We start from the raw sequence: 19,993 nt of genomic DNA, 5'->3' as shown, positions 1-19,993 counted from the left end.
CCTCCAGTTTGAAGCTTCTTTTATTTGTGCCTCAGAATCAGTCTGGTGCCCCTGGCATCAGGGAAGGGAATGGGAGAAAGTTTCTCTTTGTTGCTCTATTCTTCTGTCCTCCTGAATCTCACTGGCTGAGTCAGGGAAGGTCAGTCCAAGAGAGACCAGAGACAAGGGTGTACTGTGGGTCCCTTCCCCTGATGGGGTCTGTGCTTCTCTGGGTGGGTGAGGAGGGGCAGGGGAGAGCCGGGGGTTAGCACCATTGGATGAAGGGTTTTACAGTCAGCCCCTGAATTGGGGCAATAGGGATGCACAACCACAGAGGGCTAGCAGCAGCTGGTGGGAAGGGATGGGTGGTGGTGCTAGGGCCCTGGGCGACCCCTTTATATCCAGTTTTGTGTCGGGTCTAGTGCTTGCCCCCAGCCCAATGTGCCCTCCCCCGCCCCTACTGCTCTCCAAGGCACCATGAGGGAGTCCGGCCTCACCTAGGCTAAGGGGCCACCGTGGACACACTCCCTGATCACAAAAAAACGTGCCTTGGGGATAGGGACTTCAACTTCATGCTGCCCAAGGCGAAGCTGGGACCACCCTGAGACCCTGGACGGGTGTGGGGGGCTGGGGGAGCCGGACACCCCGCTAAGTGCACTTGACGCTGAAATGCCGGGGTGAGGGAGGGGCTAGGCTCTTGACGTGCTGGTTTGTGTCTGGGACAAAGCAGCGACACAGCACGCAGAGAGCTCCGCTGCCTCCCAAGGGTGAAGAGCAGAGATGCAAAGGCTTCAGGGGCAGTGACCCAAAGAGGAGTCAGTGAGCAGAAAGGAGGACCCGCCAGGAGGAGCAAGGGACAGGGAGGTACACTGCTCCTCTAAGGATTCACCTCCCCTTCAGGACCGCTTAGCTCCACCCTTGAACAGATTGGAGCCCAGAGGAACGGATTAGGAGCCAGGATATAGCAAAGCAGGGGGACCTGGCCATGCCCATTGCCTCCCTGGCTGGAAAGCTACCCTGCACCCATGTCAAGCCCCTCCCTGTCTAGTTCCTGGTGCACTGCTTCACCCCCCCGCCCCCAGGAGGTGGCTCCAGACTTCAGACTCCAGCCTCAGTTAGGCAAGGGGGGGCCTGGGCATTTTCTCTCCCAGATCGGGCAGCGTGTGGGGTGGGCAAGGGGCCCAGCAAGGGGCGCTACTGCTCAGTCAGCGAGAGCCTCAGGATGCGCTCCAGCTCCTCCTCCTCCTGGCGCACACGCCGCCGCCTCTCCTCCTGCTCCTGTGCTGACAGTTCCATTGCCAGCCGCAGCTGCTCATCGTAGCTCCGGAACACGTGGCCGCTGGAACCCCGACCCGGACTGGGCCGAGGGCTGGGCACCCGCGCTGGGGGCGTGGGCTGGCGCTGAGGCGTGGGCGGGGCGCTCCTGGGGACCGGAAGGATTTCTCCAGCGCTTCTGGCGTACCTGCCCATAAACCGGGCCGAGACGCTGGGACACGAGGCTATGGGCTGCCCTGGCTCCATCCAGTGATGGCAGATCCTAGCCCGACATTCTGTCTGGTGAGGTTCTGAATGCCCAGAGACCTGGATTTCACCTGCCACCGGAGCACTGCCCACCCGCCAAATGCGGGGAAAGGGTGGTAGTAGACGCCATCTTAATTATCAGGTAGGGGCCCTGCTGAGGGGACCTTGGTTCTCTGGGCCCAGTATCAGGGGTAATGGTGTACCCTGTGCGTGGGTGTTGGGGGATGGGGAGAGGACAGGTGTCTCCAAGCCCTCTTTGTTCTAGCTGGTACTGACCTGTCCTGACGGCGACCCTCATAGGACATGGGGTGGGTGCCTGGCTTGCTGTTGGTTAGTGCCTCCCAGATGGTGACCTGGAGGGGAAAGCCTCTTAGCTGGGCAACCCTGCACACGCATGGCCTGGCAAGGCAGCAGGACGCACCTGGTCATACTCACTACCCGCCTCAAGCAGGCTCTGCTGGATTGCAAACTGGAGCAGGTCATCATCATCATCGCGGGTCGCTGCCTCCCGCTGGCCACCCAGCACGCTATAGCCTCTTGGGGCCTCGAATAATGCTGGGGAGATCTCACAGCCGCGGCAGGAGGCTGGGGGCATGGAGCTTGGAGTCAGACACGGGTCTGGGCCCTTCCAGCACAACTCAGTGTAGTGGGAAGGAAAGCAAGCCAAGGTCAGAAGGGAAGACCCAGGGTAGGGGCAGGGCTCACTTGTGGAACTGGAGCTGCTGACACTGGAGGAGTCGCTGCCTGGGGAAGGGGTCTCGCTGCTGGGGCTGCCTCGCACCGATGGCACAGGCTCATCACAGCCATTGAGGTTCCCAAAGGTGATGCGGGCATTGAGAATGTGGAAGATCGGGATTTCTGAGGATAAGGAAATCATCAGGTGCCACCACCTAAACCCTCACACCTCAGGCCAGCTCCTCTAACCTCATCACACCCCTCCAAAAGGGCTAAGGGGAAATGGCGGGGGGGTCTCACCAATCTTCACTGGGAAACCAGGAGGCAGGCGCAGGGTGATGAAGTCCCGGAGCTTGGCGAAAAGTGCATTGCTAACAGCCATGAGGTCAATGATGGGGGCCACCTGCTCACACAGGGACAGGGGATGCTCCTCACACAGCCACAGCTTGGCCTTGAACCTGCCCCCCAGATCCCAAGGGGTGAGGGATGCTTCAGGAAGCCATGGCCCCCCAGCACCTCCTGGAGCCCTAGCCCTGCCCACCCCTCCCCAGCAGGAGCGGGGTCCTCACTTCTGTGTCTTGGTGGTCAGTTCCATGGGCCGGCCCATGTCCCGGTTGCCAAGCTCAAAGTTGGGGTTGAAGTATTCTTCTGCAGTGATGGCAGTAGGGTTGGCTTGGCTCAGAGTTTGAGTGATCAGGGTCTGTTCCACATGAGGAAGAGCCATGAACCCTTCTCAGTCCCTGATTCCAGACCAGCCAGTTGGTACCATAAAGACCCCAGGTCTCCCTGCTGCCAATGTGGAACTGACATAGGCTTGGGCGTTATGGAAGGAAGGTCCACATAGGCAATGATAGGCAGGACACCTCCCAAGCCTCCTCCTGAACCACATCCACACCCCTCCACACAGTGACACCCCTGGCACACACTCACCCCATTTTGGGGACCCCCATGCTGCTCAGCAATTCCCAGGAAGGACTGCAGAGGTGTCTTACAGCCTACAAGAAATGCAGTATCTCAGGGGACACTGTAGCCCTGCACACATGTGGACATCTCATTAGAAGTGATAATATTGAGGGGCTGGGGATGTGGCTCAAGCGGTAGTTCGCTCGCCTGGCATGCGTGCGCCCCGGGTTCGATCCTCAGCACCACATATAGACAAAGATGTTGTGTCCGCCAAATACTAAAAAATAAATATTAAAATTCTCTCTCTCTCCCTCTTAAAAAAAAAAAAAAAAAAAAAGTGATAATATTGAAGACCTAGGAAAAAGGCTGGTTCCTGGGATGGGAGAACTGCTCACCCATACTTAGGTACTTTTATCTAAAGGTGGTTGAGGACTCCATGGGCAGAGACCAAGAGCATAGCTATAATAAAAGTAGGCATAGGGCCCAGGAGAAACTTCCAAAAGTGCCACTCTCCATGTTGGTGATACTAGGACAGTAATATACCTCCCTTTGTTAAGCAGCTTTGGTGTATGTACATGTGTTTCTCTTCAGGTACTTCCATATTAATGATTTCATTAATGATTTTGTTCTCCTATGTGGCAAGTATTATGTGTTTCTACCTGCAACAGATTAGCTGATGCCCAAAGAATCAGATGTGATACCAATGGGCACACAAAATCATGGCAGAGCCCCTGACTTTTTACCATATAAATATATAAATTGTGCATGTGCAACATTTCCCTTCCCTCTGAAATGCAGCACAGATATTAGTAATCAATTATAGGATGTCTTTTACTGAGCCCAAATGAGCCCTTAGAATCTTCCTAACAGTACCTAGGCAGCTGTACCAATCATTAGAGGTTGGGACTGAAACTGAAATCTATTTGCCTGAGTAAAACGGCCTGGTTCTTGCTGGACTGCCAGAGGGAATACCAGTGGAGGTGCTGAAGTGGGAACTGATTCCTCTAGTGCCACAGCACTTCCTTCCATCTGCCATGGCCCCATTACCTTTGACCTTGCCCTTGTGCTGTTCTGAAAGGTGCTCTGTCCGAGTCCGAGTGATGAGCTCTACATTGGATGCCCCATATACCTGAGGAAAGAAAGGCAAGGGCTCAGAGGCAGTTCTAGAACCACCACCCAAGGAAATTCTAAACAAATATATGATACTGTTCATTCGCTTATTCATTCAACAAACATTTTTTGAGGAGCTATTATATGTCAGCCATGAAAGTGGGCATCAGGGATACAGTGGTGATCAAGACAGATACAATTCCTGCCCCCATAAAAGGTCACATTCTAGTTAGACAATAAAAGGCAGTTATAACTTACAGCTTTGCAATTTGTTAGTTATACAATGACTGTACATGGTCACTGAACTACTCTAAGCCTCCATTTCCTCATTATAAAATGGCTAATAATTCCTACTTCATGGAATTGCAAAGATTAAATGGGATACTATGGAAAGGGCTCAGGAAACATTTGTAAGATGGGGATAATAACAATACCTTCCTGAAAGGGTTGTGATCAGGATTAAATGCGTGTATATGTGTGTGCACTTGTGTGTGTGTGTATATCCATACAGTCATATAAAATGTCAGACCAAGAATTAAGCAACAGCAGATGGGGTAGAGAGGGAAGATGAGAGGGAAGGGGAGGCGGGATAGTAGGGGTTAGGAAAGGTAGCAGAATACAACAGTCATTAATATGGTATTATGTAAAAATGTGGATGTGTAACCGAGGTGATTCTGCAACTTGTATTTGGGGTAAAAATGGGAGTTCATAACCCACTTGAATCAAATTTATGAAAGATGATATGTCATGAGCTTTGTAATCTTGTGAACAAACAATAAAAAAAAAATTAAAAATAAATAAATAAATAAAATGTCAGACCAGTGCCTCAAAGTGGCTCAGTAAATGCCAATATAATCAGACGACTGTTAGTCTACTGTCATTTCTTCCTTGCAGCATTGCCTCTGCAACCTCCAAGGCTGGGGAAGCATGCTGAGGAAAACCCCTGCCCAGTCTGCTACAGCCTTACCTTGGCTTCATACCCATTAACCATCTCTGTCTTCTCACTGCGCCAGCCCAGGATGCCGGTCTTATTCCTGGGGAAGTAAAGTGGTCCAGGTGAAGTGAGCACTGCACCAGTCTGGCTCTAGGCTGGCCAAGGCCATGCCCACTCACCTCTCAAAGGAGATGTTCTTGGTGTCAAGCTGCGTAGTGACCACAGGTGCGGTGAGCCGGCTTAGCACCTGCTCCTCTGTGGGCTGGGCGGCAGCCAGCAGCAGCTCCCTGTCCTGCCCAGCCAATGCCAGAGTCTCTGTGTACACCACCCGGCGGTCATGATCAATCTCCATGACCACAGCACTCGTGTCTGCCAGCCATGGAATAGCACAGAGGGGTCAGGGTGGCATGGGGCTGTCTCCTGTCCTCTCCACCCTTCCCCACCTCCTGCCTGCCTGACCTTGGCCCCTGAAGACGAAGCTGCGGTTCCCTCGCTGCCATGTCATGTGGTCAAAGCCCAGGAGCGTGGTGTCTACCCTCAAGTTCTGCCCGCTCTTCCACACTTTGTAGGTATCACTAGGGCAGATCTTGGACACCAGGGGCACTGGATGGAAGTGGAGGTCAGAGGTAGCTTCAATTTGTCTGGCCCATGCAGCCTGGGCCAGCTCAGGGCACAGGAGTTGGGGTCATTGCTATGGCCAGGAAAGGGTGAGGGAACCGGTGGGAGGGCAGCCCTTCCTCCAATCCCCACCCCCAGCCACCACAACAAATGTAGACCACACTTCTTCATATGTGAGCAACCTAAGGCTGGGAACAGGCGTGTCTCAGACACCACTAAGTCTCTAGTATCTACTGTGTGTTAATTCATTTGCTCAACCTCTCATTCATTCTTTCAACAAATATTTATTGAATACCTACTATATGCCAGGCATTATTCCAGTCACTGGGGATACAACATTGAATAAGATAGGACTCCTGCCCTCTTGGAGCTTACCTTCTAGCAAGGGGTGACAGGTAATAAACAAATGAGCAAATCAGTACAGAATGAAAGAAACAGTAGTGGAAGCAAGCCTATGTGGAGCAGTCTGGAAAGACCTAGCTGAGGAGGCAGCATTGAGCTGAGAGCTGAAGAACCAGAAGGAGTCCCATGAAAAGCCCTGGGACAACGCTCCAGGCACGCAGACAGCAAGTGCAAAAGCCCCAAAGTCAGAGAGGGCCCCGCTCAGCCCTTCTTACCCCAGCTAGTGAACTCCCATTTCATCTCCACGTAGAAGTCCTGGGCCTAGAGGATGAAAAAGAGAGTGGATAAGCTGGCACTAGAAACAGGGCACAAGGGCTCTGGTCGGGAGCCGGGAGGCTAGGCCTTACTTTGCGCAGCTTCTCCAGGAGCACAGGGATGCCCGCCAACCTCTTTACCACCCGCTGGTAGTCCCGGTACCGCAGCACCAGCTGTACCAGCTCCAGGTCCCGGGTACTTACAGCCTCCTGAAGCACTGGAAGGAGAGGCAGTGTCACAGAGCAGGACCTGTTAGCCAACCTGAGGTGAGTACCTGATGCTGGGGAGACCCTGGCCGTGCAGTGGGGTGAGCAGGGGTACCCACCTGTCCAGCCGCTGCGATTCTCCCTGCCCACATCTGCGCCGTGCGCCAGGAGCACACGGGCACACTCCAGGTGCCCCAGTGTAGTGGCCAGGTGCAGAGGAGTCCGACCACGGGGATCCAGCTGCTCAATGTCCACCTGGAGAAGATGTTGAAGTGTAGCCCTGGTCACCTCTAAAGCAGCTAACCTGAGCCCAGCAGCTACTAAGCAGGAGTGACCCTCTGGCTCTGCCACTTTGGCCACCTCACAAGGCCATGGGAAAGACTGATATGATGAGCTGGTACCAGGTGAATGGAGGGGGACTTAGGAGACAGGGCAGAAATTAACTTAAGGAAAGGGAGAAGGAGGGCCTTCCTCCCTTCCTCTGCACCTTGGCCCCTGGCTGGGTTTCCTCCTCTAAGCTGTGTGAGCTGTCTGCAAAGAGTAAGCCAGACAATGAAGGGTGGTCCAGAAAGGCTTTGGCCATGAGGGCTCCTAAGGCTGGACCCATCCTAGGGGTCCCAGACCACACCTTCAGTTTACATTACTAATATTACTGAGTGGAAGTTTATAAACAAGTACAGTAATACACTGAGTCATGAAAACATATTCATAGCACAATTTCAAAGCCATGTTCTGTGCCTGTGGGACACGATGTATTAACATTTTGCATAAATCATATTATTTTGTGAACAGCATGGTTACATTGCATGAGATTTTTATTGTATGAGAAAAGCATATGTTTGTTAAACATAAATTTAAATATATCTTAGGAATCTAGGACTTGTAGTTAAATACAGTGAACTGATCATGTGCATGTAACCCCTTTCCTTCCCAAAACCTGATTAAAATGCCAGTAAAAGTTTCTATTCCAATCATGATAATTTAAATAAAGTGGAGCACAGAGGAGCTTGTCTATAATCCCAGCTACTCAGTAGGCTGAAGGCAGGAGGATCACAGGTTCAATACCAGCCAGGGTGACTTAGTAAGACCCTGTCTCAAAAGAGGCTGGGGATGTAACTCAGTGGTACAGCATTTGTCTAGCAAGCACAAAGTCCTGGGTTCAATTCTGGGGCAGGGTGGGGGAAGAAGTGTGTTTATGAAATTATTGTTTTCCAGACAGGCAACAGGTAGTCTAGGAATAGAATCCCTGAGATAAGAGAAACTAAGTGAGCCCTGTGATTTCCTTGGATTTCTGCCTAAAGGAACAATCCAGACTACAGTTCAGAGAGGGGAATCCCCAGCAGAGCTTGGTGGTCTCACTGAGTTGAGGAGACAGGAGTTCAGGGAGGCCGAGGTAGCTAGAAGCTTCAAGGCAGAGTTGTGAAAAGGAATGGACCTCGAGAAAACAAAAAAGCCTCCTCTGTACAGGAGTCCTTTTGACTCTTTGCTGAATACTAAAGTTCACATGTGTCCAGTAAAACTAAAATGAGTTTGTGCAAAAAAAAAAGCAATGGATTCAGTTCTCAGACCTCACCACCGGCAGAGAGACATTCAAGCTCCAACCTGCTAGAGTTGAGATTCTTTGTTGAACACCCAGCATTTTCAATAGAAAATAAACACTTCTGGGGTAGATGTATTATGCCTTAGTAGTAGGGCTAAACTATACCTAGAGAAAAGGCTCACGAGACGCCCATAACAGATTAAAACAGTCTCAGCCAAGCACAGGAGACACGGCTATAATGCCAATGACTCAGGAAGCTGAGGCAGGAGGATGGAAAGTTTGAGGTCAGCCTCGGCAACTTAAATGAGACCTTGTCTCAAAATAAAAAATAGACATCATAATGATATAGAGAAGATCAGTAGAGAGAGAGAAATAAAAGACAAGAAGGAAGGGATAGGGAAAAAATAGAGAACAAATCTAACAGAATTATGTTATATACAGATATAAGTGAGCCAAAGGGAATATCTCCTTTATATATCTATAAAAAATGCCAATAAATAAAAAAAATAAAGTGTGAAAGGAAGATAAATGGAATACAGGAGAAAGAAAAGGGGATGAGGATTGAAATCAAATTCTTGAATGTATAATTATTTCAAAAGGAACCCAGGTATCATGTATAAATATAATGCTCTAAATAAAAAAAATTAAAAAAACAATTACAAAACAAATATAGAAAAGCCTGGGGATATAGCTTAGAGGTAAAGTGTTCCTGGGTTAAATCCGCAATGTCCCCAAAATAAATAAATAAATAAAACAGCCTCAAAAGATCAAACTCATTTGCAAATAATTTACATGGTCTACAGAGCAAAGCCTAACACTCTTTAAGAGAAGACAACAAAATCCAGATGCTTAACATCATGATATTTATCGCATCCAACATCAAGTTAAAAATAATTAGCTATGCCAAGAAGTAGGAAAACATGACCCATAATCAGGAGAAAAATCATTCAATAGAAATGATAAAGATAATGACTTAATATGCTCAAGAATTTAAGGAAAAATTCGAACAAGATGTTCATGAGGAGAGAAATAGGAGATAGCAAAAAGAACTCAATAATCCATCTAGAGAGAACAAATATAGTATCTGAAATGAAAATGTCCCTGGCTTTAATTAATAGCAGATTAGGCATTTAAGATTAAAAAAAAAAAAATCAGTGAATTTGAAAACAGCAATAGAACCATCCAAACTGAAGCACAGTTGGACTTAAAAAAAAAAAAAAAGTGAAAAAACATTGAAAAGGCTCAGTCATCTATGAGACACTATCAAGAATTCTAATGTGTGAGCTAGGTGTGGTGATACACACCTGTAATCCCAGCAGCTTGGGAGGCTAAGGCAGGAGGATCACAAATTCAAATACAGCCTCAGCAATTTAGGGAGGCCCTAAGCAGCTCAGTGAGAACTGTCTCTAAATTAAAAAAAAAAAAAAAAAAAAAAAGAATTCTAATGTGTGATTGGAGTCCCAAGGGACAGGATAAGAGTATAATTTAAAGAAACAGTGGCCTAATTTTTTCCAGATAAAGCTATTATAGGAGTTAAATAATAGTGCCCCCTACAAAGATATGTCCACATCATATCCTGACCCTCAAGACCCTTATTTGAGAAAAGGGTCTTTGTAGATGTAATTATACTAAGGATTTCAAGATGAGTTCACCCTGGATTGTCCTGGTGGTTCCAAAATTCAGTGATAAGTGTCTTTATAAGACAAAGAGAGAAGAGAATGCTATGTGCAGTCAGAGGCAAAGACCAGAGTCATGCAGGGACACACCAAGGAACACCTGGAGCCACCAGAAGGTTGATGAGACAAAGAAGTAGTCAGCCCTAGAGACTCTGGGGGAGGGCTGCCTTGCCAACACCTTGATTTGGACTCTGACCTCCAGAATTGTGAGAGAATAAAATTTTGTTGTTTTATCCCACCCAATTCCTGGTAATTTGTTGTGGAGACAAATAACAAATGTGCAGAGCCATGAATCTCAATGAACCCCAAGCAAGATAAACACAAAGAAAAATACATCACAATCAAATGCAAAAAACTAGTGACAAAAAGAAATTCAAAGAAATGAAATCCTTTCTGTATAGAAGAACAAATATAGAGCCAGGTGTGGTGGCATGTGCCTGTAATCCCAGTGGCTCAGGAGGATGAGGCAGGATGATCTTCAATTCAAAGCCAGCCTCAGCAAAAAAGTGAGCCCTAAGCAACTCAGTGAGACCCTTTCTCTAAATAAAATACAAAATAGAGATAGGGGGCACTGGGGTTGGGGCTCAGCGGTAGAGCGCTCGCCTAGCATCTTCAAGGCGCTGGGTTTGATCCTCAGTATCACATACAAATACATAAATAGGACTGGGGATGTGGCTCAAGCGGTAGCGCGCTCGCCTGGCATGCATGCGGCCCGGGTTCGATCCTCAGCACCACATACGAACAAAGATGTTGTGTCCGCCGAAAACTAAAAAATAAATATTAAAAATTTAAAAAAAACCAAATACATAAATAAAATAAAGGTATTGTGTCCAACTATAAAAACTAAAAAATATTTTTTTAAAAAAATAGGGCTGGGTGAGGAGCTGGGGTTGTGGCTCAGCAGTAGAGCACTCGCCTAGCATATACAAGGAGCTGGATTTGATCCTCAGCACCACATACAAATAAATAAATAAAATAAAGGTATTGTGTCCAACTACAACTAAAAAAAAATTAACATTTTGTATGTTTATATATATATATGTATATGGGTGTGTGTGTGTGTATACACACACACACACACATATTAAAAAAAATAGGGCTGGGGATGTGGTTCAGTGGTCAAGTGTCCCTGAGTTCAATCACCAGTACCCACCCGCCAAAAAAAGAACAAATATAGGAAATAATACATATTTCCCCACCAGAAACTGCAAACCAGAAGATGATGCAATGAAATCTTTAAAATGCTGGGCAGGGAGCAACAAGTCATCCCAGAATTCCATATCCAGTGAAAATATTCTTCAAAAGTACAGAAGAAATAAAGACTTTTGCAGACAAACAAAAGCTAAGAGAATTTATTGCCAAGCCAGGTGCAGTAGTGCATGCCTGTAATCCCATCAGCTTGAGAGGCTGAGGCAGGAGGATCACAAGTTCAAAGCCAGCCTCAGCAACTTGGCAAGGCCCTGAGCTGTGAGACCCTGTCTCAAGTATATAAATAAAAGGCTGGAACTGGGGCTCAGTGGTTAAGCACTCCTGGGTTTAATCTCTGGTATTAAAAGAAAAAAGAAAAGAATTTATCACCAAATGTGCAGGAAATGTTAAAGGGAGTTCTTCAGGTAGAAAGAAAATGATTCCAGATGGAAACTTGGATCTATACAAAGGAATGAAAAGTGCCAAGAATGTTAAATTTGTAAGTATAATAATGTCAGTAAAATATTTAAAACCCCACAAGAATAAAGAGAAGAGATGTCAGGGGATGAACAATTTCAGCACATCTTTAGAACATGGAATGAGGCTGAGGTGTCACAACTGACTTAGGGGAGCAGAGGAAGCCAAATCCCAGGCAGTCACAGAGGGGAGCCCTGGGAATAGCAAACTAGGCCTCCCCCACACACACCCCTGAGAGTTATCAGACCTGCCAGCAGTGGGGGGTGAGGCTCAGAGCTTAATACTGGAGACTGGTTAAAACTCAGAAGCCCCTGGGCCCTCTCCAACCTCATGAAGCTGCAAGGTACCCCCTACTCAACACAAAATCCAAGGGGTTTATTCTCTATAGAAACTAAATGTGAGATATACTGGCTTCAGGGACACTGGCTACAGCAGAGGATGCAGTCATGCAGCTAGCTGAAAACCAGTGACAGTGAGACCCCAACCCCTTCCTTCCTTGCCTTGGATCCTATGAGCTACTGGTAGCCAGGCTGCAGCCACCCCCAACCCTGCCAATTCCAAGAGTGGGAAAACTGGAAAATTCTTCTTTGGACAAACTAAACTCCCTAAGGATCTCTGAAGAGGTGGCTGGTCCCACAATGAGTGAGTCAGCTTGCCACCCAATCACCTTACAGTAGCACCCATGCACACCCTCGTTTTTAAATATGCCCCAGCAGCCAAAGGCAACTGACACTGGAGGAAAGCCTCCATCATGAAATCAAGCACACACACAAATAGATGCTGAAAACCAAGAGGGAACACTGTCAATGCTGAAAGTGAAAGAAACTATTGTGGAGGAAAACTGTTATTTATTTTTGTGTGTGTGGAACTGGGACATGAACCCAGGGGTGGTCTACCACTTGAGCTATGTCCTCAGCTCTTTTAATTTATTTTTTCTTTTGAGACAGAGTATCACTGTGTTGCTCAGGCGAACTTTGGCTCCTCCTGCTTCAGCCTCCCTAGTCCCTGGGATTAGCATGTGCCACCATGCTCAGCTGGAAAACAGTAATTTACACCTCAGAAAAATAAGATCCTTGAATTCACAAAATGAAATGAAATGAAACATCCACGCCTCCCACAACTTCTGCTCTTTCCCTCGCCTTCTTCACTCCGGAAGTGCCTTTCTTCACCTTCCCTAGCCTTTTTCATTTCTGGATAGCTGCGTGTGCCCCTCCAACATGCTAAACAGTACCTTAACTCTATTACCTTCAGCTTAAAAAACACTAAGCACACGTTCTGCCACCAACTACATCCTCAGCTCCTCCAGAACACTGTGGCAACTGTCTTCATGTCTTCTGTCTCCTTCACCTTCCACATCGAATCCATCAGCAGAACCTGTGGGCGGGCTCTACTTTCAAACCCATCTAGAGACCTCTCAGTTTCATCACTGTCAAGCGAAAGTGATGCTAGCAGCCACCACGGCTCTCCTGGGGCAGCCTCGTAGCCCCCTCATTGGTCTCTTTGCCCATCCTTGTCTCCACATCCCCATGGCAGTCAAAGGGAAATGTCACTCGGGTCCTGAGGCACTTCAGCTCAAATCCTTCCAGTGGCTTCCCATTCTGTTTAGCACAGAATCCAACAGCCCTGGATTTCTCTTGAAACCCACTTGCTCTCCTGCTGACACTCCACTCCTGCCCCCAGCCTTCCCTGGAACAGCCTCCTGCACACCTTAGTGCTGTCTCCCCAGGGTTCACAGCTGGAAGCTTGAAGCTTGGTCCCAGTGTGGCCAATGTTCAGTGGTGGATCTTTAAGGGGCCTAGTGGGCAGTTATCTGGTCATGGGGACTCCATCCTGGGAAAGTTTTAATACCCTCTCATAAGGACAGATTAGATCTGGAAGGGCTGAATTATTTCCACAAGAACAGGTTGTTTAGAAAGTGAGTTTAGCTTTCTGCCTTTTTAAAATTTTAGTTCTGGGGATTGAACCTGGATGTAGATCTACCACTGATCTACACACCCACCCATTTTTATTTTTTTATTTTGAGACACAATCTGGCTAAATTGAAGATTCTTCCTCAGTCTTCAGATTAGCTAGGATTACATTGGCTGGGATTCTAGGCCTGGGCAACTGGCCCCACACCTTTCTCGCCTTCTTGGCTCCCTTGTTTCCACTTTCTCCCACGTGTTCCTTCTGTGCATGCATGCTCACCCATGACACTGTGACACAGCTGGGGGCCTGGAGCAGATGCTGGCACCATGCTGTTGGAAATTTTCAGCCACCAGCATCATGAGCCAAATAAACCTCTTTTCCTTGTAATATACTAGCTCTCAACTATGTGGGAGAGTTGTTTTGTTTTGTTGGTGCTGGGGATGGAACACAGGGCCTAATGCATGCTGGGCAATGAAGTCCTTGAGTTATAGCCCCAGCTCATCAGGTATTCTGCTGCAGCAACACAAACAGGATGAGCCACCTAGAGAATCACAAAGCTCTCTCCCTCACTCCAGGTTGCTGCCCAAATGTCACCTCCTTAGATTAGTTTGCCCTGAAAATCTGAGATGACAGTTGCTACTTATCTATCGACTGTCCCTTATTCTGATCTAGTTTTCTGCCAACATCCCATGCTTATTTACTTTTTCATTGTCTCCCTCACCTAGAATGGAAGGCAGAGGTGCTTTCTGTTTTGTTCGCTGTTAGCTTCCCAGCCCCGAGACAGCACCCGACAAGCAACTGTTTATGTTTTTGTACCAGGGATTGAACCCAGGGGAGCTTAACCACTGAGCCACATCCCCAGCCCTTTTTATTTTTTATTTTGAGACAGGGTCTCTCTAAGTTGCTTAGGGCTTTGCTAAGTTGCCGAGGCTGGCTTGGAACTTGTGATCCTCCTGCCTAAGACTCCCAAGCCGCTGGGATTACAGGCATGCAATACCACATCTGGTGAAACTGGTGTTTAACAAATGTGTTATATTCATAGTTGACTATATTGGAGGGGCACAAGCAATGGAAGGTAATAAAGTGTAAAGGTGATAAATCAAGAGAGAGTTGTTGTCATATATTGCTTATAAATATGGAGACAAATAACAGAAGAACCCAGAGTTCAAAGTGGTTGCCTCTGGGGAATGAGATTGGGAGATGGGGAGTTATGGAGTAAGGAAGGCTGTTTCTCATTAGAAGCCTTCTAGCAACAGCTAAATATTTTAGAATATGAATATGAAACTGGTGTTTAATAATAATAGTTAGACTCCTTTGTCAAAAATAAGACATTTTAAATAATTAAATTATATCATTTTTTGTAACCTGTGTTGGCATTTCTTCACTTTGAAAAACACTGGGAAATTGAAAAATAGGTGTCTCAACTTCTGAGCTAGGGCTTGGAGATGTGAGAGGCCCCCTGCAGCTCCTCTGTAACGGCTCCTCACAGAGAAGTGAGCTCTTTGCCTGTCCTGGAGTGAGCTGGACACCCCCCACCCCAAGTCCCAACCTTGGTGGGGTCCGGAGCCCTCAGATGAGATTGGAGGAGGATCCACAAACCCTTATCTGGCTGAGGAAATCAGGAGGTGGCATCCCCATGGCACTAGAACTGAGCCACAAGGACCTCCCCCAGCCCTTCCCTGCCCCAGATGCTACTGATGCTGCTAACAAGGCCCCAAGGAGCTGGCGGGGCACCCTGCCCAGCCCCAGGGCCCCAGATGCTGCATATCCTCCCTGTCAGGTGCCTCAGCTCCAGGTCATAGGGAGAGGTTGGTGTAGCCTGCCAGGTTGGTCTCAGCATGCCCCTACTTTTCAGGGGTGTTTCCAGCAGCCTTCCCCAGAGTCAATGTGGATGCCATACACCCAGCCAGGCTCCAAAGCAGCTCCCCCACCTGCCCAGAGCAGGGCCTGCAGCCCAAGTGGGAGAATTTATTAATCTCCTCAGCAAAGGCCTACAGCAGTTTAATTTCTGGAATGAAAAGGTTTCCCATGAAACCCAACACCCAGCCCTCCCCACCAAGAGAATAGAAACTCCTCTCCCTGACAGACCTCAGTTGGAGTCAAAGCTGGTATCTTTGGAGATTGGGGCTGTGGCTCTCTGGGAAGAAAGCCTCCCTGCCTCCACTCAGGAAGGAGCACACATGAGTACACACACACTAGTGTGCATAGGTACCATATGGAAACACAAGCCTCCCTGTCTCCACTCAGGAAGGAGCACACATGCGCACACACATACTCCTACATACTTCTGTTTCCACACGTAGTACCTGTGTACCCCTAAATGTACAAGCACATGAGTGTGCAGTTGCCTTCTGGCTCTGCAGGCATCTACTCATGTATAATACAACACACATGTTCATTGCCAGAATATCTGTACTAAACACCTCTCACACCCACATGCACTAGCAGGATATTTTTCAAACTCTTTTAGCTTTGGCAAAATCCTTTTGTCAAGTGAAACCTTAAAAGCACACACCAAATGTATAGACTAAGCCTGGTTGCTGGAGAAAACGGGCCCAGAGTTGTGTGTGAAGCCTTGCCTGCCCAGCCTCTGTCCCCTTCCCAGCCGGAGGGAAGACAGCTGGAGTTTGATCTGGCTATTGCTTCTAAGCTCTACCACCAGACACACGGTTAGGGACAGGCATGTCTGAGCTCTCTCAAAGGGCAGCATGAGAAGGGAGCATGCTCAGGTTGTGTAGGAGGCTCTGGGCAGCTGGGGACAGTGCTGACTCTCCAGCTCTTCCCTCCCTGGGCAGCTGCTCCCCTCATCCCAGAACACATTGATTTTTGTTTTCTGGGATTTGTGGCTCCCTCTCCTAAACATCCTAGCTCACCAGCTGTGGTGATACCCCACACCCCGGACTGCCCACTTTAGGGCAAAGAGGGGTTGTAGGTGCTCCCTAAGGTCCTGGAAACAACCAGTACTTTTAGTAAGGCAGCATCTGAGATTCCTGGTGCCACCCCCACCCCCATCTCCACCACAACCTCACCTAGCCTGACCCTAGGTGAGAAGGATTAACAGGGAAAGCAGGAAGGACTGTGGCAGAGGCAGCCCCAGGAAGAAGAAAATGTTTCACTGGACCACAATCTGTCCCTGTTGCCAGGAGAAGAATCCTGCTCTCCAGGCCTTCCCTGCACGTCGCCTCCCACAGGGAAATGTGCAGTCTAACCCCTACTCCCTCACCCCCAGGGAACACAGCGGACTCGTGACTCCAGAACCAGGGCTGTGCCCAGCTGGCTGTGCCAACCTCGGGGCTGTGTCAGGCAAGGGGGAACTGGCACATTCTCTGACTACAACCAGCTACCCCTCCTAACCTGGCAGGATACCCAGCAACTACTGTAGGGTGCCAACTAGGCCCTTTCCCTTTACCCCAGCATCTCTTATCTGCCTACCACTCCCAGAAGAGCTACCAGGGGGCTGAGCAAAGCCCATGAACCTACTCTGAAGGCTCTCCCCTCCTCAGCCAGCCAGCATTGCCAAGCTTGCCCATGGGAGGGCCTCTGCAGGGCTTTCTTAGAGTGAGACAGAGGCAGCTGTGCCAAGTGAAGATCAGGGAAACCCAACAACCAAGTGCTTTAGGGAAGCCTGGCTGTTTCCTATGGTGGCTGGCCCCAGGGGGACCAGAGGTCAGTGACCCCCCAGCTGGGATGCCAAGAGACTACATGATTTTCATCATGGTATTAGGTGGCTCACTCCCAGGTCTGTCCCCTGCAGAAAACAGTGTCTATTGCCCTGAAGACAAGACAGTGCACATTTACATACAAGCATCACTCTGGGCCAGTCTTAGAATTGCAGTGTAGCCAGGAGCTCTCCCACCCAGGCTGACTGATGCCCCTCTGGCTTCTCTACTGTTGAACAAGGGTTAATCTCAACTATGCCCCATATTTCCCTGGCCTGGATTGAGAGCAGGGCAGGTGATGTCTGTTTCAAGGAGATGTTAACTCATCTGGGAGGGCATAGGGGTGAACCTGGTACCAGTTTTCTATGGCAGCCTGAGAGAGTGGAAGTGGATACACTCAGCAGCCCCAAGCCTTGTGCTCCCCGCCCAGCCTCTCTAGCAAGATGGCTGCTGACTTCAGAACTATCAACAGTGAAAAAGTCCTTTCTTCCAGGGCATTCAGCCTCTCTCCAGTCTACAGGAATTCTTCCTTGTCCCTGGGGCAAGGAAGTAGTATTGAGAAATTCTAGAGATTCAGTCTCTAGCCTGCAGTCTAATAATCCTTGGACCTCCAGAAAATTCCTCTCAGATCACGTTTAAATCCCTCCAGTTATAACTTCTGTCGGGGGCTTCTTTTGCCCTCGGGAGAAAAACAAAGAAGAGCCAGCGGACTAGAGAGTCTGTGTTTGAGCATCTTGCACTTTGAACTGTAATCGCCTGTCCACACATGCCTCCCCAGAACCCAGGCTCCTTGAAGGCAGGCACATCATTGTTTGCCCAGGGTACTCTACCAGGCCTCTTATGGCTGAATACCATAAAATAAATAAAGCACCCAGGCTGAGGGACAACTTGGAGACTTCTAGTGTAAACAGAGGTAGAAAGGAAGTAGCCTGGTGTCTGTAATCCCAGCGGCTTGGAAGACTGAGGCAGGAGAATTCCAAGTTCAAAGCCAGAGACTTGGTGAGAACCTAAATAACTTAGTAAGACTGTCTTAAAATAAAAGGTTTGGGGATGTGGCTCAGTGGTTAAGTACTCCTGGGTTCAATCCCCACCAAGATAAATAAATGAAGGAAGATGGAAGTAAACACTTGGCCTAGCCCAGAAGTTTTCAAACCCAGGTCACCCTACTATTGATTGGGACTACCATGCACAGCTGGATGCCTGGGGGTTCAGGGAGGAACTTCTAGGATAGTCTGAACCTCCCCTGGCTCAGTCTGATGTCCAATCTTCAACTCTTTCCTTGGGAATTGGACAGCTCCTCACACTGAACTTCCATGGCTCAAGAAGTGGCCTTCCGAAGATAGACCTGCACTGTGGGCAACTCCTAAACTAACTACTCCCAGCCAACCACCCCAGAGTCTCAGACCCAACCAAGTCTAGAGGTCTTAACCTGAGACACCCAGGGCAAGCTGTACCCAGCTCTGGTCACTGCTCCCCACTTAAGGTAGGTCTTCTGCACCATAAGTCCCTACCTGTGGCCTAAGTGCTAAAGAAAGAATTATAGACTATCTGTGATCTATTCCTACCTTTGACCTAAAGTATGGCCGGGAAGCCAGGGCCGGTGCCAGTGGCTCAGGAGGCTAGAGCAGGAGGATCTCAAGTTCAAAGCCAGCCTCTGCAACTTAGCAAGGCCCTAAGCAACTTAGACCCTGTCTTTAAATACAATATTTTTTAAAAGGTCTGGGGATGTGGCTCAGTGGTTATGTGCCCCTAGCTCAATTGCCGGTACACCCTCAAAATAACCAGGAGACCCCACCCTTTCACCTGTCTTCTTGGAGGCCACTGCACACCTCCAAGCTGGCTAATCCATTGGTCCTCACTGACAGTAAGAACCAAGGAGTCTATTCTCTGGGCAGAACTTCAAGTTTTTCCTGAGGCCACTGTCCCCTAGCTTAAAAAACAAGCCCCAGCACCAGAGGGCAGGAGAGCGCCTTTCAGCACCTGGACAAGGTCCTTGGAGGCCTCCCAGGAGGGTCCTTCTCCACTCCCATTCCTGAGCTTTGGCTAAGGTCGAAGGCTCTGCCCTGTCTGAGCGAACAGAGAAAGCACACAGGAAAGAAGAGGGCCCTGGGTGGGGCTGGGATGTCACACAACCTATCCCCTGACCTGTGGCCCCCATCCCACTCAGGCGTTTCCCACCTCCACTCACTCACGCGGAGGTGTCGCGGCTCACGCGAGCCTGGATGGCTCTTTCACCACAAGGAACACAGAGCCGTCAGTCCCTCCCCGCAGCCCTCACTGCCCCGACTAAGAAGGGGTACAGTGTCCCCTACCCCAATCTGGGAGGGCCCGGAACTCGTGTGGGCCGCCTGTCCCAGCAGGAGGGGAGCGGGCGGGGGCCGCTACCATCACCGTCTCCTGGTCAACAAGCACAAAAGCCGCGGCTGCAAACAAAGAAGCGCTGCAAACTCGCCGGGGAGGCGGGACAGCTGGCGCCGCGCCCCCTCCCCACGTCGGACGGGCGTGTCGGGCTGTGGGGTCCCCGCGACGCCCCGACGGCGCTCCTACCTGGCCCGCGCGGACCTCTTTCTCCAGCTCACGGTGGCGGTTGTGCCACACGAGGTAGTGCAGCGGGTACTTGCCCTCGGGCCCCTTCCTGGTGGAGGCGTTGGCAGGGATCATCGCCCGCTCCTCATGCCGGGGCCGCGGCGCCCAGCCGGGGAGGAGGGACGGCGCCGGAGTGCGGGCCCGGGGCCGCGAGGCGGGCGGCCGGCGCTGCCTGCTCGCAGGGCTGAGGCTCGGGCATGTGCGAGCGGCGGCGGCGGCGGCGGCAGCGGGCGGGGGCGACGCGCCCGGCGCGGTGCGGGCGGCGCGGGCGGCCGGCGTCCTCGCGGGGCGGCGGCGGCGACTGGCGGCGCGGAGAGGCCCCCACCCGCCCTGGGAGGGAGCGGGCACTCGGCGGC

At 49.7% G+C, this 19,993-nt stretch overlaps 1 protein-coding gene across 4 annotated transcripts; it reads right to left on the bottom strand.

Moving 5' to 3' along the window:
- Positions 1-24: 24 nt before the first annotated feature.
- On the bottom strand, positions 25-19,826 carry Ankrd13b (ankyrin repeat domain 13B). 4 transcript variants are annotated; one of them, XM_076870091.1, is made up of 15 exons: positions 19,599-19,826; positions 6,723-6,858; positions 6,490-6,614; positions 6,358-6,403; positions 5,582-5,725; positions 5,302-5,491; positions 5,156-5,222; positions 4,126-4,207; positions 3,106-3,170; positions 2,745-2,875; positions 2,476-2,633; positions 2,206-2,358; positions 1,922-2,085; positions 1,777-1,853; positions 25-1,441 (listed from the first exon to the last, which is right to left on the bottom strand). In XM_076870091.1, the coding sequence occupies exons 1-15, from the start codon at positions 19,710-19,712 to the stop codon at positions 1,174-1,176; spliced, it is 1,920 nt and encodes a 639-aa protein (XP_076726206.1). In that variant the 5' UTR covers positions 19,713-19,826; the 3' UTR covers positions 25-1,173. The 4 variants fall into 4 exon arrangements, with proteins under 4 accessions (XP_076726206.1, XP_076726207.1, XP_076726209.1 ...); XM_076870092.1 differs by having other exon boundaries at positions 25-1,402; XM_076870094.1 differs by having other exon boundaries at positions 1,332-1,402; positions 1,936-2,085.
- Positions 19,827-19,993: the final 167 nt, after the last annotated feature.

Source organism: Callospermophilus lateralis, chromosome 11 (assembly GCF_048772815.1).
Source record: "Callospermophilus lateralis isolate mCalLat2 chromosome 11, mCalLat2.hap1, whole genome shotgun sequence".
In the NCBI taxonomy this organism is placed as follows: Eukaryota; Metazoa; Chordata; class Mammalia; order Rodentia; family Sciuridae; genus Callospermophilus; species Callospermophilus lateralis.
This window is presented reverse-complemented; position numbering and strand designations above follow the sequence as displayed.